This window comes from Glycine max, chromosome 10 (assembly GCF_000004515.6).
Source record: "Glycine max cultivar Williams 82 chromosome 10, Glycine_max_v4.0, whole genome shotgun sequence".
NCBI classification, from domain to species: domain Eukaryota; kingdom Viridiplantae; phylum Streptophyta; class Magnoliopsida; order Fabales; family Fabaceae; genus Glycine; species Glycine max.
This window is the reverse complement of record NC_038246.2, coordinates 8,593,806-8,619,174: the sequence shown is the minus strand read 5'-3', so window position 1 is coordinate 8,619,174 and position 25,369 is coordinate 8,593,806. Positions and strand designations below refer to the sequence as shown.

General features: G+C 28.3%; 1 protein-coding gene across 5 annotated transcripts; it reads left to right on the top strand.

The window, feature by feature from the left end:
• Positions 1-17,344: 17,344 nt before the first annotated feature.
• Positions 17,345-21,985, top strand: LOC100810349 (cytokinin riboside 5'-monophosphate phosphoribohydrolase LOG7). Of its 5 annotated transcripts, none has more exons than XM_014763041.3 (7): positions 17,345-17,566; positions 18,644-18,741; positions 19,456-19,486; positions 19,790-19,889; positions 20,190-20,260; positions 21,281-21,424; positions 21,626-21,985. In XM_014763041.3, the coding sequence occupies exons 1-7, from the start codon at positions 17,459-17,461 to the stop codon at positions 21,716-21,718; spliced, it is 645 nt and encodes a 214-aa protein (XP_014618527.1). In that variant the 5' UTR covers positions 17,345-17,458; the 3' UTR covers positions 21,719-21,985. The 5 variants fall into 5 exon arrangements, with proteins under 5 accessions (XP_014618527.1, XP_025979849.1, XP_014618526.2 ...); XM_026124064.2 differs by lacking the exon at positions 17,345-17,566 and adding an exon at positions 17,800-17,988; XM_014763040.3 differs by lacking the exon at positions 17,345-17,566 and adding an exon at positions 17,806-18,048.
• Positions 21,986-25,369: the final 3,384 nt, after the last annotated feature.

The following is a 25,369-nucleotide window of genomic DNA, read 5'->3' as shown; positions in this document are numbered from 1 at the left end:
TGGAAAATGGTGAGTCAACCAACTTAATTTAACCACACTACCTTGAAGTTCACATTTTTGTGGTCTGACTCCTAACAATTCTTCACATAAATTAGCCCAATCAAGATTTGTTGGACCAATTAATGGTGACTCATCCACACGGAGACCTAATAAAACTGAGACATCTTGAAGAGTAATAGTACATTCTCTGCATATCATGTGAAATGTTTCGGGCCTCCATCTTTCAATCAAGACACTAATTAATGCCGCATTTATTTTTAAGTATTTCATCTTCATAATCCAGTAAAAACCAGAATGCCGAAGTAGAGGAATAATTTCCTCTAGTATTTCTTCTTGACCTTGATACGTGGGAATAGGTCTGATGTGTAATTTAAATATATTCTACAAATAAACCAGATTTATGTCTTCTTCCCCATTCCAAATATGTTTTGAAACATGCTTAGCTTGCATCCATAAAATGTCACTATCAATTGGATCAGACTTAATTTGTATTTTGATGAACATGACGAGGAAGATGTCATTGATATTGCAAAATAAAATATAATACAATAAATTGACAATAAAATTTATACATTAATTGTACATAAAAAAATTAAGTACATTTACAAAAAATTAATTAAATTTATATATCAAATAATTAAAATTTGAATAAATAACAAAATATATATATTTGAAAAACAAAATATATTATACAAATAATAAAATTTAAATATACTCTCCAAATAAATTAAAATACATGCAAACATAACTTTAAATAAAAAACAAATTATATTTTTTTAAATTCAAATATTTCAACAACAAAATATATTATACAAATAACAAAATTTAAATATATTCTACAAATAAATTAAATTACATGTAAATATAAATTTAAATATATAACATAATATTTATATTTGCGGTCAAAAATTAAAACAATATATACACAAAATTAATACAAACTAATGTACCATATAACTAACATTGCATACAAAATTTAAATAAAATAGCAAAATTTAAATAATAACTTACAATACCTACAACTAAAACTAATTTAGCATACAAAACTAATAACTTAAAATACCTAAAACTAAAACTAACATAGCATACAAAACTAAAACTAACATACAAAACTAATAACTTACAATAATTAAAACTAAAAATAACGTACCATATAAAACTAAAACTAATACTAATGTACCATATAAAACTAAGAACTAAAACTAATTAACATAGCATATCAAACTAATAACTTACAATAACTAAAACTAACGTAATATATAAAACTAAAACTAAACCTAATCTACCATATAAAACTAAGAACTAAAACTAAGGTATACAAAACTAATAACTTACAATACATAAAACTATTCTATTATATAAAAACTTTATAATATCTAAAATAACTAATTCAATTATCAAAATACAAACAACTAAATAAATAAAATACAAAAAATATTAAATAACTTACCAACTTTTGAGAAAACTGAAAATGGAAGAACATGAGGGCCAAAGCTTCTCCAAAGCTTCTCCCCACCAGCACATGCGTAATACAAAAGTAAGAAGAAAGAGATGAATGTGTGCTTACTTTGGTTTGGTGTGGGGGGGGGGGGGGGGGGGGTATTCACGAAGCACAAATCGCGAGCAGTAGAGGCGATACCCACGAAGCACAAGTCACCGGTTGTAATGACGATTCCCCTGCACGGCTGCACTGCAACTCCTGCACCCCTGCGCCAGCCCCAGCCCTAGCCTTGTGCACCTACGATGCGCCAGACTGGACTCGCCAATCAAACCAGCGAGATGAGTCCACGCTGGACTCGCCAATGTAGGTGGCGATAACCACTGGCTATGTCGCCAGTAGTAGTGGCGAGAAGTCACGTGTCTGCCCCTCGTCATATCACCAATGTGCATGGCAATTTGGCTTGCATGCAGGGAAAAAATCACGTAAAAAACAGCCCCCCTTGGTAATATATTTCAAAACAAACCTATATGAGAAAATAGTTGGTAAAACTATCCCCATTAGGTCAATTTGCCGAAAACTAACCATCTCATATTTGGCATATATTCATCAAAAGAAAATAGAGATAAAAAAATAGAATGAACGAAGGATAAATTTTAAAGGAAAAAGTATAATTTTACTTTTTTATTTTTTTAAATCAGTAATTTTAATCTTTTTTTTAATTAAGATATTTCATCATCGCTTTTAAAAGATTTACAGTTTTAATTTTTCATTTTTTAATTGAAATATTATATTTTTCAGTTTTAAAAATTCATAATTTTAATCCATGTGATTAATTTCAAACATTGATCTATGTATTTCATAAATATTAATTGAGTCTATTTCATAAATATTAATTGGCATGTGTCTATTTATTATTTATATGATAAATATTTTATTTAAAATTATTCAATTGTTAATAAGCTTAATTTATTAAAAAAATAATTAATATAGTACATAATTAAGTCTAAAATTGATCAAGGAGACTAAAATTATAAAATTTTTAAAAATTGAGGAATAAAATGTCTCAATTAAAAAATATGTAAACTAAAATCATGACCTCTTTAAAAGTCAAAAACAAAATGTCTCAATTAAAAATTAGAGGAACTAAAATCATGAATTAATAATAAAAAAAAATAGGAAGACCAAAATTTTATTTTAGCCAAAATTAAAGTGAGTTTTTTTTAATCAACAAGGTAAAAAATAAAGAGAATAAAAAAATAAATATTTAAAATAAAATAGTTTTATGAAAAGGTGAAACCCACATTATTTTAAAAAAAAATCATGAATAAAAGTTTATATGCTTCAACTAAACCACCCCTAAAAATCACGTGAAAACACAATTGAAGTTACATCAGGAAGTACAACTTAAGTAATGAAAGAAGGAACAAAATTAAAAATATGGAAACATATATTACTTCACATCTTTTATACATTATTTTAATTTAAATATTTTTTCTATTTTATTTGTTTCTTCTTTACCACTTAAAAATATCGTATTTTGTCTAATTTAGTATACTTTAAAAAAGATGGAAAAGTTTGATTATTTGAAGAAATATGTATGTTAATAAAAAATTTAAAATATTTATTTATTATCAATTTTAGAATAGAAATTAAAAAAACATATTTTTGGTCTTTTATTCTTTAAATGATTTATTTTTTTTTTTTTCATTTGAGTCAGTATTATTCTTCTAAAACAATGGTCATTGTCTATTCTAGGGTACAATTTTTAACTAATCTAAGATGTTAAATCATGGTATGTTCAAAAATAGTTGATATTACTATAGTAGTTAATGAATAAATTAAAAACATAATTTATCAAAAAAAATTACATGTGAATATTTTATCAGATTCTTTGATGAAGTAATAAGATATTATCAACGTCATTATTACATCATCAATTAAAATTATTACTTGATAGTTGAGTCATAAGGGTAGAAGGAGGGGAATTTGCCGGAGCCATTACCTTCCCTAATTTTTTTTAAAAGTGTGTATATTTTATAATAAAAATAATTTTAGGTCCCCTTTATAAAATTGTTATTAAAAAATACATGAACCTAAAAGTGACAATGTTTGTTGACACATAGGCAAGAGAAAAAGAGAAGAGAGAAAAATGTAGATATGATAAGTAACATGTTATGATAGAAAGTAGGATATATAAAGAAAAAAAAAGTTTTAGTGGAGTATTTGTGATTTTGAGATATCTATATATAATTATCCAAAATTTCAATCTATCTAAAGAAACAAATAATTATAAGTTTTATTTATTTTCTCATACATTACCTCTATTCATGTGCATAAGAAACAAATAATTAATTTATTAAAATCATAAAAAATAACTAAGTTGTTTAATTTTAATTAATAATATCATAGAATTAAATAGTTTAAGCAGTAACTTTATTTAGTAAAATTATTTGTAATTCAAAGAATATTTTTTTCCACTAATATGTGAGAGTGGGTTAAAATGTTGATGGGTCAATGAATGTATAACATCCTTGATTATTGATGTCTCAATGACTCACATCCTATGATACTTCATATGATGACATTCACTTAACTTTGTTGTTGGTCAGAACCTCTACTAGTCGAATCCTTCATAGGTAGTTCTTTTTGAGATCTCAACAATCCTATTAGAGCCCTTTGTAGTTAATTCTTTCCTAGACCTTGACAATTTATTTCAGTTGCTTTCATGATCAATGGTTATCCACACAAATCAACACAAGACTTTTCAATGTACTTTGTCCTCACTCACATGCTTTCTAAGAAATTTTCCATAAGTTCACCCATTGATGCATAAAATATGTACTCACAAAGGGCAAAGGTACCCTACATAATAGCAACAGTGAACATGAAAGTTCGGATATCATACCCTAGGGACTAGTTGTGTTCCCAAATAATCTAAGTCGCATAAACTAAATAACTTTGAATTTTTATCTCGAGTTAGAGATTGTTTGTGTTTGCGTTCAAGAAAATAAAAATAAAGAAAAACAATAATTTCAAGAAATGATATGTATGAAGAGAAGTGACTCAGATTATGATTTCACATGTATCATTTTCCCCTTAATTCCTATTTATTTAAGAACTCTCAGTTATCAATTAATAGCCTAATACCTCTTATTTTAATTATCAACATATGGTCAAGGTTTGAGAATACTCTTCCCCCTTAAATCAATCCTGCATTGGTCATTTAGGATTTAATTTAAGGTTAAGGATGAATAATAAAGAGGTTTGTAAAAAACAATGAATTCATGCCACCAACTTGGTCATACAAGTTTTACGAATCCTATCATTCTATTGCTATGTTAATTACTAGAAGATGGTCACAAACACACAATTAACTAATTATTAGAGTGATAAATTCCAATATAGAAGTGAAAGCGATAGAAAAATACAATTAACTAAATAACTTGAAGAACTTCATTAAAAAGAGGAATTAGAGTACATGGGTACATCTACATCACAATCTGAGTTCTAAGAGGTTTAGTCAACCATGGTCATAGAATAACTAAACAACATATAATATTGCATTAGAAATAAAAGAGATAGAAAGCCCTTATAGATTTGAAACCTAATTGCTCCCGATGTAGTTCTCCTTTCAAAAACTATTGTTTTGTCTGTAAATAAAATAAAAACGTAACATAAAAGACCTTTTACACTTCTATTTATAATGTTTAAAATAAGTTGTAGCATAAAGGCCAACACAGGTCATGTTGGGTTAAGCATGACCTTCTATGAGGATTTGGGGCGTTGATTCAGCATGTGCCATGCTAGATAAGCATGGCCTGTAGGTTCAACACGGGTTGTGTTGGATCAACATAGCTCGTGCCCAGTAAAAAAATTCTTAAAATTCCCCTTTTCTTATCTCTTTTGGCTCTTGCGCCTCTTTATGAGCTTTTCTGCTCAATTGTTCACACTTAACACATATCCATGAGCTCTACAAACAAAATAAAGTAAAAACAAGACAAAATGGGACAAAAATTGGGGTCCAGATGCAGTCAAATAACAGTTATAACGATTTATCACCCATCCCATAATTGCTCCAAGCCAAACACGCTTAATTGTGGAGTTCTTAAGTGATAAACTATCGAAAAGTAAATGTATCTTGTTGATATAGATGGCACCATAGTTAGAAAACTTCACTCAGACCGATCGGGTCAACCTATTGGCTCGAGAATCGAACACCCAATTTGTGTGAGCCACATGTTGGATCGGTCACACATACGACCTGGTGTGACTTGGTTTGACTCGGAGCGACTTGGCCTCGAACCAGTGACTCAGCGACTCGGTTGACATGGCAGATCATGCATTTTTGAGTTTTTTTAACAACATCACTCATATTAGAAAAATCAATTTATACCTTATACTAGCATTGTTTATAGATTTACTTACATTTTTTACCAAGCACAACCATATCTTGAAATTTAAGATGATAAACTTGTTACCATTTTCAATTTTTCCTTGACTAAATTGTGTGTGTGTGTGTGTGTGTGTGTATTAGGTTATGCTTGTCATTGTAGAACAATCAAACATATTTTAAATTCTAACTTAAGTTTTTTATATATACTGAATTTTGAAAAAATATGTTGCATGCTTAAAATTTTAAACAAATTCATAACTATGCTTCTAAATATATTGAATTTGTGTTGAACTTTGAATCTTATGTGTAAAAGTTTACATGTTATGAAATTATTTAGATTTTGTCTATTAGATTGGATCATGTTGGTCAGCTGATGACTCACTGAGTTGACCCCTAACCCAGTGACTCAGTATCTTGACTGAGTCAATAATCGATCTGAGTCTAATAACATTAGGTAGTATCAATTAATTCCTTTAAGTCATCTTTAATTGTACAATCTCCTACATGCACAACGTCTATATTCATCTCATTCTGGTGTGATTCGTCTGGGTGTTACATGTCCACAAGCTTTTGCCTGGTTTGTCCTTGAACCTCTCCATACTAAGAGAAATGTTTACTCTTATACCATTTGTAGCACTCTTGATTATTGACGTCTCGATGACTTACACTTTACAACACTTCACTCAACTTCCTAGTTGATCAAAATCCTCCACCAGTCAAAATCCCTCATAGAGAGTCATTTTCAAGACCTCAACAATCTGTTTTCGGTTGCTTTCAAGATCAACAACTGACCTCACAAACCAACACATAAACTTTTTAGTGTGTTTTGTCCTTACTCACATACTTTCTAAGAAACTTCCCAAAATATCACCCATCACATAATTGCTCTAAGTTAAACACACTTAACTATGAAGTTCTTAAATGATGGACTACCGAAAAGTAGATGTATCTTATTGGTATAGGTAATACCAATTAATTCTTTTAAGTCATCTTCAATTATACAGTCTCACACCTGCACAGTTTCAAATTCTTCTCATTTTGGTGTAATTCGATCGGAGTGTTACATATCCACCAATTTTTATCTGGTTCTTCCTTGAGACACACCATAGTGGGAGAGAGATATGCTCTCATACCATTTGTAATGCCATTAATTATTGACATTTCGATGACGCACATTTTATGACACTTCACACAGTGATACTTTACTCAACTTCCTTTTTGCTTGAATCTTTTGTAAGTAGTCATCTCCAAGACTTCAACAATCTGATTTCACTGCTTTCAGGATTAATGATTGCACAAGAATTTTTTACATATTTTATCCACACTTACATGTTTACATCGAAATTTTCGAGAAAGTCACTCATCACATATGCTACCAAAAAAGTAAATATATCTTTTTGATATAAATAATATTAATTAATCTTTTTTTTGTTTTTTTTAAGGAGAATACTTATTTCATTTCATTTATAATAATAGCGGCAATACAAAGAGGAAAATATTATACTTATTCAAGATTGCACTGATTGTAAGTGAAGTTTCTTACTTAAAAAGCTAAAATCATAGTGTAATTCAATCTTAAACTGTCGATAGTTCCAATTTGCCTCTTAAACAGTTTAGGTGTAGTATTAACTGCGTCATAAACATTTTCAAATCATTTTTAATGCTGGCATTTATCTAAAAACTTACTAAAAGGATTCATTTTTTAATTACATGTTTCCAAGTATTGACGTGAATGTAATGTGAACTTCTTCTTCTTTTTTTCTTAATGAATGTAAAATAAAACATATCATTATTTACCAATTTTCTACTTTTGTTTGTAAAATGTAAACAGAGCTTTAACCTTTTTTCTTGTAGGTGCTAGTCCGCTTTCTTTGCTAATAATCATTTCAACTGGCTTCCGTGCTGAGTTTAGTTACAGACTCGCAGGATTTATCGACATTAATAAAATACACATATTTTACTCTTGAAAGTTGAAACTAAGTTAATAAAAATTAACTTGATTTTAAATTATTATACATAAATTTAATAAATACTACTGTAGTATAGTATAAAAAAATATTTGTCCTCTATAAATGTAAGTATAACTTTATTATTTTCTAATTCTCGAGTATATTTAAAGAAAAGAAAAAAAGATGTTAATTAATTACTTAACGATGAAATAATGAAACAGATTTGAAAAAATAAAATGTAGCAGATAATGGTTGATCGAATCACTTGTCCCAAAAAATTATTACGTCTTTCCCCAGATGCTATCAATCAATCAGGTCGAAGTTGCATAAATCAAGCAAAAGTGTAATGATTACCCGCCAAACAGATTGATCAATGGATCATCCCTTCTCCTCACCCTGCATTCTGCAAAGAGTATTCACGACTTCCGATGCGTTGTTTTCGTACTAGCTTAATTGTTTTCCCTCGATAACGTAACAAATGACATTATTTTCTTCTAAGAATAGTGATTTCCCCCCCGTAATTTATCTCTTGTAAAAAAAGAAAAAAAGTTAACTAGTGTGTATAGGATATTCCTTATGTACTTAATTATAAACTCTTTTTACAAATTTGTTTATTAATTTTTATAAAATTATTTTTTAATTTTTAAATATATTAATTATTTTTTCTAAACATTTTTAATTAATTATTTCCCCTTCAAATATTAATGAAAAATCATTAAATGAATGAAAAGATAAGGAAAGAACAAATTTAAAATAATAGTATAAATAATTGAAAAATTAAATGTGATTAATTAAATTTATTAATAATTTTTTAAGGGGTGTGAATTAATTAAAAAAATCTTATAATTATGAATGAAAAAAATATTAGTTAATAAAAAGAAATAAACATTTTTTATTGAAATGCATAAATTATAACTTTATGTTTAAATTATAGATGAATTATCAGAAATTAGTGGCATGAAAATATAAAATTTTTGGTAACAAGGTTCGCACATCAATCAAAGCCAATAGATACAAACTTTATCATTAACCACCATAAGACATAAGTAAAAAGACTTAATCACCATAATGCAAAAGCACAAGAAAATGTCTTAACCACCTAAAAGAAGCAAAATGGTTTAAACACCTAAAAAGGCAGGAAAAAAAGGCTTAACCATCTAAAAGGTAAAAGCAAAATGGCTTAATCACCTAAAAAGATATAAGTAAAAAATGACTTAACCACCTAAAAGACAAAAACAAAACAAAAAATGGCTTAACTACTTGAAAGACAAAAGCAAAACGACTTAATCACCTAAAAAAACATGAACAAGAAGGCTTAATCATCATGAATGATTTCAGATGGAGGACATGATACAATCCTCGTTATATAACCACCAAGAAGTTTTGACTTCAAGGAGATGGGTCATTTGGTAATTGGTAGAGGCTAAATTTAATGAGTAGATTGGAAGCAATGGTAGGTGACCATAAGGAAACAAAAAGAAAAGAAAAGAAAAGAAAAAAAAGGATCAATTTGGTTGTCAAGCTCCTGGCTTTATGATACCATATTGAAAGGATGAAATAATTAAGATTCTATTCACTACTAATTGTGAGTGTACAAGAGATATATATAGAGTGAAATACAATAAATCACGCTAGAAGAGAGATTGAATAGTGAGTTAGTCAAAATCTAAAGCCATTTTACAAGGGAAGATGTTATAATAAATAAGTTTATAAAAACCCTCATCTAGGGACAAAAGGTGGAATGTTGTCCAATGAGATACAAAACTTGTCTTTTAGTAGAAAATCTTATGTGTAGAGTGTGACAGTAATGGATAATGAAATACTTTAATAAGCTAATAAAGAGCAATAAAAATACTTCATTTTATATTGTTCACTTAACTTAAGCTACATCCAGTTCTCCTTTATCAACCAATAAAGGTTTTCACTCATCAACCTTGATTATTCTTTCCTGCTATTTCTGGCTAACAAGTATTCTCAAGGGCATTCCTAGTACAACCCTTAGACTCCCATTGAATCTAAGAACACTCAAGTATTGTTTTGTTACTAAGTCATTCCTGACTTTCACAAGCAAAAGTTTGATCTAGAATCAAAGATTCTTTACAACACTCAAAGAGTGGATTTACAATAAGATTTTTATCTCTCACTAATACTTTGTATACTACAAAATATGAACTCTCTTAAGCTCAAAGTGTTTCTCAACAAGTGATTTTCTTTTCTCTCATTTCTTGATTCATGACTCTTGACTTTCTATGTATGTTCGTCAATTTTCTTCAATCCTTGATGTCATATTTATAAGTGAAGAAACACTTGTAATTGTCAAGAGTATCTTTGAAATTGAACGTTATGACGGTTGTGCAGGTTGATCTTGTTTCCTGAATTAAGCTGATACTGTGCGTTTCTGTCTAATAGGATCAAAACTTTCCATATTTATCATTCATAACTTAATATGATTGTTAAACATATAAAAGGAAAAAAAAGATAGTTTTATAATATGTTCCTTTTAAACAAAATCCTATAAATTGAAATAAATAGATAATTCAAATAAAGTGTTTATTCCATTTATTGTTTGGTTGAACTAGACGAGTACTTTGTGCTTTCAGTACACGAGTTATCCAATAATGGATAGGTTTCTCCAGGTGTTGGTTCCAATCATTAAACCTGTTGACTTATGTTAACCACTTATTCACCCTTATTGAAACAAGTTGTTACAATTTATATAAAAATATTTAAAAAATCCTAAATTTTCACCCTTATTCACTTACAAAATGCAACAATTTATTTTGGTTTTGGATATTAAACCAATCTAATAATTGTAAGTTGTAAAACAATTATAATGATTTTATTCTATATGGTATTCTAATTGCCAATGAGGTCGAGAATTTTGCCAAAAGAAATCACCAAGAGCTATTGTTGTTTAAAGTAGATTTAAAAAAGACATGATTTTGTGGATTGGGTTTACTTAGACTAGGCAATGGGGAAAATGGGGTTTCCGTGGATATGGAGGAAATGGATGCATGAGTGTTTATCTACACCCGCTATTTTAGTTCTCATGAATGGTGGCCCAACACGAGTTTATGTTTGGTAAAGGCCTTCATCAGGGTGACCTGTTATCACCTTTTCTTTTTTTGATAGCCACAAAGGGTCTTAATAGCCTTAGGAAACAAATGGTGGATAAGGACTTGTTTAAAGGGGTGAAGTTGAGAGCGTTGTTAACTCAGGTATCTCATTTACAATTTGTAGATTATACCATTATCATGGGTCACAAAGTTTGGCAAAATATTTTAGCCATGAAGTTTGTTTTTCTATTATTTGAGGTCTTCTCCGGTTTGTAAGTGAACTTTCATAAAAGTTCTTTGGTGGGGGTAAATGGTGACGTTGGGTGGTTAGGGGAAGCAGGGCGAAAGTCTTGAATTGTAAGGTTAGTCAATTACCTATGAAATATTTGGATTTGCTTGGAGTACAATTTATGAAGAGAAGGAACTTGGAGGGCTTTAACAGAAAAAATAATTTTATGGTATAAAGTGCTTTCAAGGATTTATGGGTGTGGACAGAGATTTAGGAAGATGTTGGTTTGATTGGTTTAGGGATATTTAGTGGGTAGGACTTTGTAGGGGTGGTAGGGTTCGAATGACAAAAATGAGGTAATTCCTTTTGGAATTTACCAAATAAGGGTAAATTTTGAATTAATATTCAAATAGGGGTAAGTCGTAGGGTTTTTTTACAACTCCTAGTTATGAAGTCGTAAACAATTGATGACTTTACTTCTCTTTTTTTTTTTTAACTGAAGTTGTTAAACAATTTCATATTTTTTTAATTTTTTATATGAAGTTGTAAAAACTAAACAATTGACGACTTTTCTTTTATAACTTCAAAGTCGTTCTATTTTTTATTTTTAAATTAATTTTTAATGACTTTAAATTTCTAGCATTTTTGTTATTGATATTAAAAAATAATATTAACCAAAATTTATCAAATAATATTAAATTATTTTAAATATATTTTTAATTATATTAATTTAAAATTTACAAAATAATATTAAATTCTTTTTAAATATTTTTAATTAGTTTTTACATTTATCATTAAGTAAAGTAATAATTTCGTACAATATTATTAATTAATTTTATTTGATAAAATTATTTTAATATTAACAACAGAAAATAATTTAGTAATAAAAATAGTTGTTAAAAGAAAAATAATATAATACATTAATATATAATGAACAATACAAATTTAATAAAAACATGAAATCGAAAAGTAGAAACAATATTAACCACCAACTTGCTTGTATGGATAATCATTACAATTATGTCATTCAGTTCTACAAAATGAGCATTTTTTAGGCTTATTTGAAATTGGTTCGTCCATCTCATTATGTATACGACTAGTGGTTAACCTTCTCACTTTTTCTCGTCGCTTCGAAGGATTAGACATAAAATATATACCTAAATATTGAGGTTATTTATCTTTGCTTCCAAAGGAATGAAACTAATGTTGATAAAATTTTGTAAATATTTTCCAACCTATATACAGGGTTAACAAAGTCATCACATTCTAAATTGCAAGAACCACATGCTACAATTGCATGTGAGCAAAGAATTCGAAGTGTCAGAAAAAATATAAAAAATATTAAATAAAGAATATACAAAAATATAGAAAATATATTAAATAAAACAATATACAAAAATATAGTAAATATTAAATAAAATAATATATAGGAAATCAATTTTGTTTCTGGAAGGACCAATGACTTGGAGGACAATCACTTTATGATGGATATCCTAGAGTGTTTTTGCTTGGAACAAATCTTTTTGATAATATTTTTGAAATAATGTTGAAGTATTAATTTTGAGGTATTCTTTTTTATTAAAAGTTAAAAGGTAACTAATTTTTTTAATTACTCAATTCGATGATCACACCTAACTCAATCCAATTACGATTGAATTAGATTAGGTTTCTAAAAGTTTAAAAAGTTAAGCTAATTCAACTCAATCAAATTTAATTGGGTTGAGTTGAAAAAAAATGATTAAATTTAATTAAACTTGAATCACTTATCACTCTAGCTGTTATATTAATTTTTAAGACAAAGTATTACATAAAGTAACTCATGGAATTATTTTTTTAATAAATAAGAGGATATATTAAAATATTGTATCATTATAGAACTTTAATATTATCTATATTCAAAACAATTAGACAGCAATAATCTTTTCCTTGTTTTTTGTTGATAAAAAATAAACTAATTTGTTAATTATTGAACTTGATTTACTAAACAGTTTTTTTTTTTTAATTTTTCAATTCATTAAGCATAATCATCAAAACATTACTAATTTTCTTACAAAGTTATTGAGGGATAAAAAAACTTAAACAATTATTATACTATTTAATAATTTGATGTATTTACTTATCATTAAGATTGTCTATGTTAAATTTTGTTAAAATTAAATAAAAAAGTAATTAAATTATTCATAATGTATACTTTAAAAAATATATATATTATGTTAATTTTAATCTATTTGAAAGAAGTAACAAAAAAATTTGTATATGCAATTTAGGTGAAAGCAACTTTGAATTCAACAATCCATTTTAATTAATAATTATCCAATTGAAAATTGTTGAATGATGTAATAGTTTACCAAAGTTACATACATGATGTAATTTGATCGTGTAACTCTGATCAACTATCACATTATTCAATAACTTTAAATTAAAAAATATTTTTTTAAAACTCACTATTGGATTAAAAATTTATTTATATAAATCATATATTCAAATTTATATTAATCTAAAAATATTTGTTACCTAGTTCATATAAAATAAAATTAACTTAATATAAAATTAACTTAATATAAAATTTTTAAAATATACTAAAATACAAATCTTTTGATTATTATTTTTATTGTTGATCAATTTGAACAAAAGTTGATATAGACAATATTAATCATATATACATATAATTTAATGGTTAGATAGATAAAAATCATATTATATATATATATATATATATATATATATATATATATATATATATATATATATAATTTTAAGACTAGCATTACCAAAATATAATTTTAGGTTTAATTGTAAATTTTTGTCCCTTATCTTTAACGTTTTTGTAAATTTAACTTATGTATGAATTTATTTATTTATTTATTGTCACCATCACAATGGTTGCCATTTGTCTTTTATTTTTCTAAATTTTTTATATTGAGGAAAAACAAAGAAACACCACCGATTAAGATGCAATATATGTTTATTATCTTGGAATATACAACAACATGTACAACAACAATAATAATAATAATATATTATTAATAATAATAAATATAATAATATTATCTACATAAATTAATTATTACTACTAATAATAAATATATATTGTTCCTATTTAAAAATAACAATAATAAATAATAAAATTAAAATAACTAATAATAATAAAAATTATGTGATATTAATTTTTTCCTTTTTTATCTATCAAATCACTTTAATTCAAATCTTTCATCTTTTTTTACTATATTTCACTTCAAACCAACAATCTATTTTCCACTATCTTTCATTCCTTATAATTTCATTTATTTTCATTCCTCACAACCAAACACATCCTAATAGTAAAAGAATAAAGAAACTTTTTAGTTAGGGCTCACGCCAACTTTGTTTTGGTACAAATCAAAGAGAAAGAAAGATGATGTTTTAATATAGAAGATAAATTTATATAGTAATATATTTTTATTATTTTATTTTCCTTTTCGGGACATTTAGGTCATTTATTTTTTTTCTTCTTTGCTTTAATTTCTTATATTTTCTTTTTATCATCTTAAAAAATCATCTCACTTTCTACTATTTTTCTTTTATTTCTCTTTTCTTCCACTTTCCTTTCTTTTCATTTTCTTTTTTATGCTATATAAAGTGTACATGATTACTCCTAATTTTGTCACATCTTCAATATTCATATTGAAGTAGAACCCTTTTTGAATTAATTGTTATAATGACAACAAATTTTTTATAAGAAAATTCCAAGTCTTCTAAACTTATGCTAGTAATAGTTTGCATTATTTGAATTAATACACAACTTGATCAAGAAGCATGAGAAAAAGGTGTGAATAATCACTTTACATCATGCCAACACTCTAAACATAAATTTTGTAATATAAGAAGAAAAACTATTAGAAGGAGGGTTGATAAGAAGCATACAAGATTGATTTTGATTTCTCATCTCAAAGTGCAATAGATTTAGAAGTTGTGTATAAGTAGAAGTAAGATCTAGAGGCATCTTTAGTCAAGGGATAGATATCAAAAGTTACACATGGCTCAAGTATGATCAAAAGATGAACTATTGAGTAGAAGAATGAAGTCTATACTATGGAGAAACACATACGAAAAACAACAAAGACAAAAGTCATGAACTGGTATTTTGAACCACTAAATTAGAAACAAGATCTCCAAAATACATGTAGGAAATTCATAAACACATAATTTACAGAGAACATCGAGTCTTGACCAAAATAAAACTATCGTAAAGAAAAGACGATTGTTGCCTTAGTATTATAGTTACAAGAAGCAACGACACATAATAATTCTACAAAAGAAAAAGTCTTCTAGAGTCATGAACCACTAACAATAGCAAACACCAAATGTAACAATTTCAAAATTAAAATTGTGCAAGTTGTATTCAAACTAAAGATGTAAAGGTGTCAACACATAAAGTTCATAAGCAACAGGAAACAACCAACTGCCTGCTGTGTGAAAGAGACAACTCACAACGACTTAACTTGGACTCCAATCTTCTCTAACAACTAACAATAACTACTTCAAGGCTTATTGTACTGGTCGTACTCGACACATTGTGTCCAAGAGACGTCTAGTCGAGTAAGTCACATTTTTTATCAACATAAGACTCAGACAAAACAAGTCAGACAAAGAAAGGAAATTCTATCTTTAGTATTAAAAAGATAAAGATATGAACATGTTGAGTTATATCACGTAAGATAAGATAAACTTAATTTTTTTCTATATTGTTAAGATCCTTATCATATTTGATGAGACCTATATCAACAAACTAGGCTCTTGGACATAGGCACAACATTATAAATACAATCTTGGTGGTACCAGGTAGCCAACTTCACTTTAACCTACATCACTTACCTACATCTTACCTTTGAACCTCTAACTTGAGAGTTAGAGTGTCTTTGTAGGAACCCATCGTTGCTACTAATAGAGACTTTGGAGAATCTTTGTTGTAATCAACCTACTGTCAAATCTGGAAAGAACAAAAAAAAAAAAGGAAACGACCACTACTTGAACTCCAAACTTTTCTAACAACCAACAATGACTACTTTAAGGCATATAAAATGACCTGGACTTATTGATGCTCATTAAAGGAAGGAAAATAAGATAGAGATGGTAAGATCAAGAAGCCGAATTATACAAAGAAACAATTGCAAATTTTACCATCAAACTTTCATTATTTTGCAAATTTTATCACTCAAGTTTTATCTCGCGAATTTTACCACTCAACTTTCATAATTTCCCAATTTTTAACACTCATTTATTTTTTCATGAATTTTACTATCAAACTTTCAACATTTCACAAATTTTACCATCAAAACTTTTAATTTTTGTGCATTTTACCATTATGTTGGTAACAAATCGATGTAAAAAGTTACTTTTTTAGATTTTTTATATCATTTGTAGTTATAATCAATGTAGAAAATTAAATTTCTATATTGATTGTGATTATAATCGACGTAAAAAGTCAAAATTATATATCTATGATATAAATAGTTTTTGAAATCCTAGTTTGATAAAAAAAAAAAGGAAGTCTATTTGTAATGGTAAAATACACAAAAATTAAAAATTTGAGTGATAAATTCACAAAAATAAAATTTGAATAATAAAATTTACAAAATAATAAAAATTGAGTGATAAAGTTAATAATTAAGCAAATAAACATTTAGCATCAAATGATGTGACATTAATTTTATTATATTTTTTTCGTTCAAAATCTTCACAATTTTTTTTTAAACATTTAATAAGTATTAAACAATTTTTGATGATAAAAAACATCCAAAATTGTTATACCCCGATATCTAATTAAATTATTTAATACCCATTAAATGCTTTCAACCAATATTTTATGATGATTTTTAATTATTAAAACATATATCACAAAAAAACTTAATACAATAATAATAAAATTAATGAGACATATCATTATTTAATAAACAAAATGATCATTTTGAATCATTCACGTACATAAAAGATTAAAATATAAAAAACCGTAAAATACCAAAATGATATTTTAACCTATAATATAATAAATCCCAAAATATGTTGGAGGAAAATGATAATACACTACTACTACACCCCATTCTTTCGTTTCGCTTTTTCCGCTTTGGTCAATGACTCAACTCGAACAAAACAAGCTGATCTCTCTTTAATTCGGAAAAGACCAAAATGGAGAAAAGCATTTTTGTCATTTAAAAAATTCCAATCGACGAAAGGAGCATGAGTTGTGTGAGCGTGAAGGGCCAAGACTTTTTATATATATATATATATCACACATACACACATCCACTTATGCATTAACAAATAGTCACTCTCTTTTGTTCTCTCATTTCTCTCATATTCCCAACCCCTTTTTGTTTTGCTTTGAGAACTTCACATCACAGAAACACCCAAATGGAAGAGACCAAATCCAAGTTCAAGAGGATTTGTGTGTACTGTGGAAGCAGTTCTGGTAACAAAGCCAGTTACCAAGAAGCTGCCGTGGAACTTGGCAAGGAGATGGTAATAATTAAATTAATTTCCATACTTGTTGTTAAAAACTTTTACTTTTCTAGCGTTGGATAACAATATCACTTTCACGATGTTCAGTTAATCTTCTTCTTCTTCTTCTTCTTTAGAAAGGGTCATTTTCAGATGAAAAAGACAGCCACTTGTTTTATTTTTGTCAAATCCTGCATTCTTTCTTTCCTTTATGTTCATATAGTCTAAAGTTGGACATGGTAAAAAAAATTAATAAAAAAGCTTAAACATAAAAGCACGGCTTAAATCTGTATCCACATGATTTTGGATGCTCTTTTGCATTATTTTTCTTTTGTCCTATTAGCTATTGCTTTCACAAATTTATGTTTAATCAACTTGCTTCATTTAAGGGTCTTTTAAGTTATTTTTTCTTCAAACTCTTCGGCACTTTCTCCTCCTTCCTTGTAACTTCTCATTTTTTTTTCTCCATTTTAAACTTTTTCTCCCTTTGTAAAGTGTATATGGTAGTTGTTTTTCTCTCTCCTTTTTTTTTTCATTTTTTAAATATTTTCTACCCAAAAAATAATATCTTAAGTCTCAACGCTAGGTTATGATCGTTGAGGAATGAGAATGGTTTAGGTTAAGAGTTTGTCATGAAAGAGAAGATTGCAAGGCTGGAACCTGCTGTCAGTTGAGCAGCCTTCTTGCATGATCTATGTTTTGCTTCTAACATGTTTATTTTTTTTCTCTCAATAATTTTCCAACTGAAGAAAAAAAATAAGAGAAAAAACTGTTCTATGCGCGTTTCAAGGAGAACAAACGTGCAATTTTGGTATCATTACACTATGAAGCGTGCTTTTAGCCTTTGGCATTCCCCACAAGCTTCATCCTCCATGATTTTTCCCTGTGGTCGAGGGGTTAATTTTCACCCCAAAAGGATTTTTCCCTGTGACCAAACTTTACCATTGACCTCAAATCCAATACTATAATAAAAAAATATTGTAATATTTTATTTTAGCTTGTGTCCAATTACTTGTTTCGTTTTGTTTCTTACCATGATGATGATTAGTGAATGACACGTGTCTAATTCGTTTGGTTTTCAATGTGTTTTTTTTTAAGGTTGAGAGAAGAATTGATTTGGTCTATGGAGGTGGTAGCGTGGGTTTGATGGGTCTAGTTTCTCAGGCGGTTCATGATGGTGGGCGCCATGTTCTGGGGTTTGTCCTCTCTCTCTCTCTCTCTCTCTCTCTCTCTCTCTTAATCTCATTTTTATGTCTATGTTTTTTATGTTATTGACCAACTGAATCATTTTGGTGATTGCCACAACAAAGTTGGTTATAATGTTATATCCTTATTCTGTGTTTGCCTACTGACCCATGCGTGTTTCCCTGTTTCCTAAGAAATGAGTTTATGTAAAAGGGCATCACTGGATCAAAAACTGGCAACGTGGGACATTTTTTTGATTAAAGCTTCCAAATGTAGGATAAAAGGGAGCATTTTGGATATAAATAAAATACAAGTTCACTGTGTGTGGTGTTAATACTTAATATTATGGCTTTATGTTCCATTGGGGTGTTTTGAGAAAGGGGGAAAAGGTGTTAATCTTTTACCTATGGTTAGAAGCCTTTTGAAGCAGCTTTGCTCTCTTGTATAAAAGTTTAATGCCTTTTGGCCCCTTTTACAGAAAGGGAGTGTAGAAAAGTTTTTGCTCTGGAATTTGAGCCACCATTGGCTTTATTTTTATTTTACTTTCCCCCTTGCATGCACTTTCAAGACATGCTTGTAGTTCATTTTATCATTAGGGGGAATTCAAATTGGTGTTTGGTTTCTTGTTATTTGTTTATTGTAATAATCATATTTTTCCTCTTAAAATATTTCCTCTTCTATCTTTTGACTGATGATGTGCATCATTGACTTGTTTTTTTTTCCAGCGTTATCCCAAAAAGCCTCATGCCAAGAGAGGTAAATCTCTGTTGTCTATTGCTACTATGACTATGACAAACAATTTTGTTAGATTAAAGAGAAAATAGTGTAAAAATTTACACTTTCTTCCTATAACAAATTATCGTATATATTAGTTTATTGATTTTCGTAATAACTATCTTTAAAATCATACTTTTATTATTTTTTTATCGATTAATAGTTTAAAAACTAATTATACATAGAAATGAAACTCGACTAGAAAATGCTAGTGGTCAATGACTCTTTATGTATATTTTTTTTGATACATACTCTTTAATCTTTACGTGTATGTTGGAAATGCAGATAACTGGTGATCCTATTGGGGAAGTGAGAGCAGTATCTGATATGCATCAAAGGAAAGCTGAGATGGCTCGTCAAGCTGATGCATTCATTGCCCTTCCTGGTATGGATTATAACTAATAAATATATTGTGACACAAACACAAAAACTGAAAGAAACGACATAGTCATGCGATGTGGGGTTTTATTGGTCTTTTGAGTAATAATAAATAACATTAACACATGATGCATTCATTGCCATTCCTGGTATGGATTATAACTAATAACTATATTGTGACACAAACACAAAAACTGAAAGAAACGACATAGTCATGCGAAGTGGGGTTTTATTGGTCTTTTGAGTAATAATAAATAACATTAACACATGGTGCTGTTACTCATGTCTTGTTGTTTTCAAACATTAGGGGGATATGGAACACTCGAAGAATTGCTGGAAATCATTACATGGGCTCAGCTTGGGATCCACAGCAAACCGGTAAGAACTATTAATATTCCTCATTTTTATAATTACGTGATTAGACAAATTATATGACGTAATAGTAGTTGTTCTAAACAAAGGGAGATATACTAGTGACGTTAGTTAGGAACTTCGTTGACCAAAATCTTTGTTAAAATCTAGCTTCATAATAGTGTAGAAAGATGTTCATAAAGGTTATGCTCAACCAAATTGGACATGGACATAATTCTTTTAAAATTAGTAAGATAGTATAAAACTTGAAAAAACTATAATAAGTTTAGAAGTTAATTAAATAAACTATTAGTTGAAATGTAAACACGAATAAGTAACCTAGAAATGCCCGAAAGGTGGGAATGGAATATAGTATTGTAATACAAACTATAGCTTTTATAATTAATTAAAAAAGCTTCACTTGCCTCTAATGATCTCTCCGGAATCGAATTTGTGTTATATAGTTATAAAATATCTTGTCAAATATCATATTATTCTACATGACGCATCATGTTACGTATTCATTCACTATCTCCATACTTCGCTTTCCAGAAGAAAGCTATCTCCATATTTTAATGTCGTGGTTCTACGCATAATCTTGTTACTTGGATTAGATACGCGTTTTGTTCTAGTTAATTAGCCCTGATTAAGTGTGTAAACTACCCAGTGAATTTTTATTTTTTTTATCCGCATGTGGCAACAAAAGGAAGCTTCGCAATGTAACAAATACATGTGGGGTAGTATTTAATTTACACATTCACATGAGAAGATATCTGAGATTTTGTTTTTAGTTAATCGTTGTCACGTTACATTATTTGATGGTTCTCCGTTTGAATGGGAGAAAGATATGATGCCATGATCAATAAACAGAGAAAATGATTGAGGGAAACGACACAACATCAAAAATTAAAGTTAAGGTGGTCAATGGAAGACTAGTGGAAAAATGGCCTACATAATAATACATAATACATATGTAGCTGTTATTATTATTATTATTATTATAATTTATAACACGGTGTTTTCTTGTCCCAATTTTATGTGGTGCAGGTGGGCCTATTGAATGTGGATGGATTTTACAATTCCTTGTTGTCTTTCATTGACAAGGCCGTTGATGAAGGCTTTATTTCACCAAAAGCACGTCGCATTATCGTGTCAGCACCCACAGCTAAAGATTTGGTTAGGGAGCTAGAGGTGTGTAACATTTTAATTTTTATCTCACTTTATTATCATATATCAAATTGAACAATTAAATTAAGGATTTGTGGTTCGTAATTAGGAAATATAATATGATTATTTCATATGCTTTTAAGAGTTAAGATACTAATAATGGCTAAATCAAGTGGGCCATGTTGTAGACGGCAATAATAATCATTTTAATGTTTTGTGAAACAGGAACATGTACCTGAGAGAGATGAAGTTGTATCCAAGTTGGTGTGGGAAGACAGGCTAAATTACGTGGTGCCTGAATCAGAAGTTGCCATGTGACCGATCTATGCGCTTTAGTGGGTGATTGATGAATGAACACCATAGTTTTGGGGTCTTCTATGGATCATTTTGTTGTTTTAAATGTATTTTGGGTACATAAAAATAGTCAATATATATGGGCATAGGAATCGTAGGACCATACAACATCCCTTTTTTTGTTTTTTTTTCCCAACTTGTGTTGATCACCCCCCGCCCCCCTTACTATACAGAAAATGAGGGTAGTTTTAAAATATGGAAAATCATCAATGGAAGTTATGTTACCAATCATTGCCTTTTCATTCCTCTTACCCCTCTCTTTTATGGCTTCACTTGACATAAATTAAAGGATTAATTGTAAAATTAGTTCTTTTATTTTTCCTTTTAAATTGGCTCTTTTATTTTTTAATGTACTATTAGAGTCTTTTGTACTATTAGAGTTTTTTTTTTAAATTGATTTTCTAAGTTCTGGAGGAAAAATTAAATATTAATTGTCATATGTTTATATATAATTGTTTGTTTAAGATGTATATGTAATTTATCTTCTTCAGTTATTAGCTAACTAAGAATCTCTAATTTTTATATTACCAAAAATTCTTAATACGTGGTAGTTAATTTGAAAAAAAAAAGATTTTGATAATAAATTAAAAAATAGTGGGATCAATTTAGTGAGATGAGAAAAATTAAAAAACTATTTTTGCAATTAAATCTAAATCAAATGCTATGTACTCTGGATTGTTTTTTTACTAATCCGGATTTTATTATATATTATATATAAATAAACATGTGATAATTCAAAACATCAGCAAATCTTAATAAAATTGATCATATATGTGTAAAATATCTTTTATGTAATTCAAATTTTATTTATAACAACTTTTTAGTTCTCCGGATAACTTTTAAAAATGGAAAAAACTCGTGACTTTTAAAATGGAGAAAGAGTATTATCATTTAAAATAAATTTTCACAAAATTAAAATATTTCATCAATTAATATAAAAGAACTTAAGAAATAAAGTTTATTTTTAATAAAAAAATTGAATGGAGTTGATTAAAATCTTTAATTAATTTGAAATATATTTTTTTCTTCTTATATTGAATTTGGAAAGAATACTAGAACCCTTCAAGGACAACACTTTAATATTGATATTTAAAATAGGAGAAATTTTATTAGCGATGAAATAGCGTCATCTAGCTCCCAATAATGAGATAACTCAATTATTATTACTTTTGAATTCAGATTTCTGATTTCTTTAATGTTTGATTAATGCTCTCTTAATCATCTTTGTGTGTATATTGCACAGCTGTTTACAAGCAATATACCGATATTCTTGGGGGGAAGGTGCTACTAGTGGCACAATAATAGTAGTCCATAATTATAAATAATCATAAAAACACAATATTTTCATAAGGGATTAATAGTTAGATAGAAGATTAGATTAGATGTCTCATTGAACAAAGTGATGTCACGTGCATCAAAATGACCACATGATTATAGTCCCCTAGTTGCGGCAACAAATGTCATAGCCCGTCTTCTACTCGCTGTTCATTGAAAATGGAAACCACTTAACCTGTTTTCTTTGGGTTAGATTATTACATGTTTAGTGTTTTGTAAACTAATCTACAGGAGTTGGTGCAACATGGTTAATTAGACGTATGTGAATGTTAGGCAAATTTCTTTATTTGGGTAGTTTTACAAACTATTTTTTCAGATGGGGTTCTTTTAAAACATTTTTCATAAGGGGACTCGTTTGTACGTGTTTTGCATGCATGCAGCATCCAAACCGTCAGAATCACGGGCGAGTTTGGTGTCCGTGAACAAATCACCATTTCCACTGGCGATATATGCATGCATAGGGAACTACCAGTTTGACTGACGAGTTCCATAGACTGACGCTTGCAGGTGCAGGGCTAGGTGCACAGGAGATCAGGCCGTGCAGTGCAGGTTCAGGGTCAACAGAGCAAATCGCCATCCGTATTGGCAGTTTGCGTTTCACAGGAATCGCCAGCGTGATTGGCGGTTTGCTTTATTTGGAATTTTTTCCTCTCCTTCCATTATAAAAGAAGAAGCTCCCGAGAGTGCACAGCTGCGAGTTCCTTCCATTGCTTTATATATATATATATATATATATATATATATATATATATATATATATATATATATATATATATATATATATATATATGTTAACTTAATTTTAGTTGATATATGAAAATTATTTTGTTTATCTTTGTAGGACATGGCTTTGTTCTTTACGTGGTTTCTCTCCTCTTCCTGTTACGTGATTTCTGTGTTTGGTAAGTGTTTCTTAACTTGATAACTTTAATTGATATGTTAATATTATTTAAGTTAGGTTTTATAAATTATTTGTTATTAGTTGTGTTATATATATAGATATATGTTAGGTTAGTTATAGTTAAATTGATAATATTATTTTCTTTAAATTTTGTAAATTACTATGGTATTAATTGTTTCATATATACATATGCTACGTTTGTTGATGTTAGATGTAATTTTTAAATTTTAAGTAGTACATTGAAATATTAATATTATTTGTGTTATATGTATATGTTACAAATTTGAGTTGGTATATTATGATTTGTATGTTAGTTGTAGTTGATTTATTAATATGATTTTGTTAAAATTATTTGTATGTTATTATTTGTGATAAAATTATTTGTACATTAATTTTAGTTGTTATGTTATTATTATTTGGTTTAGATTTATTAGGTTTGTATGATATTATTTGTATTTTATATATTGTATTTTAGGTTTAGTTAGAATGTGAATATTATTTAATTGACTTATTTATAGTTTTTATTGAAATAGATGATATTTTATTAATTTTATATATATACGTTGTTTAAATTTTTTATTCCATAATAATTTTTTGATTTAATACCATTTTTTGTGTGTATAATATATGTTATTTAATTTAAATTTTAATAATTAGAAATAAAATATGGTCATTTATTTAAATTTATGTACGTATTTTAATATTTAATTTTGTTATTTGTAGAGTATTTTAGTTAATAAATTAAGTTTTGCTGTGTTAAATTTATGTATGTATTTTATTTTATAATTTTGTTATGTACGTATTTTAAACAAAAATGTTATTAACTACCGAATTCATTGAACCCTAGAAATTCAATACATTGAACAGAACTTAAACAAATACAAGTCACTCGACTAACATACATAAATCAATGATTTGAACAACTTTCACGCTCAAATTGCATTGGACAGCGACGCCTGTTATGCCCTTCGGCTCCACATCTACTACATTTTTGTCGGTGCTCAGATGGTTCGACCCAATCCATTTCATTCCTTATTCTTGTTGATTTTGGCCGACCTTTCGCACGAATTGTAGTTGGGTCAGAGATAAGTGTTCATGTGTCATCGGAAGGAGGAATAGTCGCTTCATTCCCAAGAGGCCATCATTGTGCGGAGTAAGCTTTTAAGATTTACTCATTTGTATAAACAACATCTATATATTGGTAGTAGTTCATGCTCACGTAACCACAAGCTGCAATAATGTGTGAACATGGATAGTGAAGCGCAGAATACCTTCCGCATTGACAATGATGACCATTCAAGTTAACTGTCCACTTTTGTCCGCCACGTTGCGTTATAGGGTTGAAGCTCTCCTCTACTTCAAACCTTGTGGAGTGGATA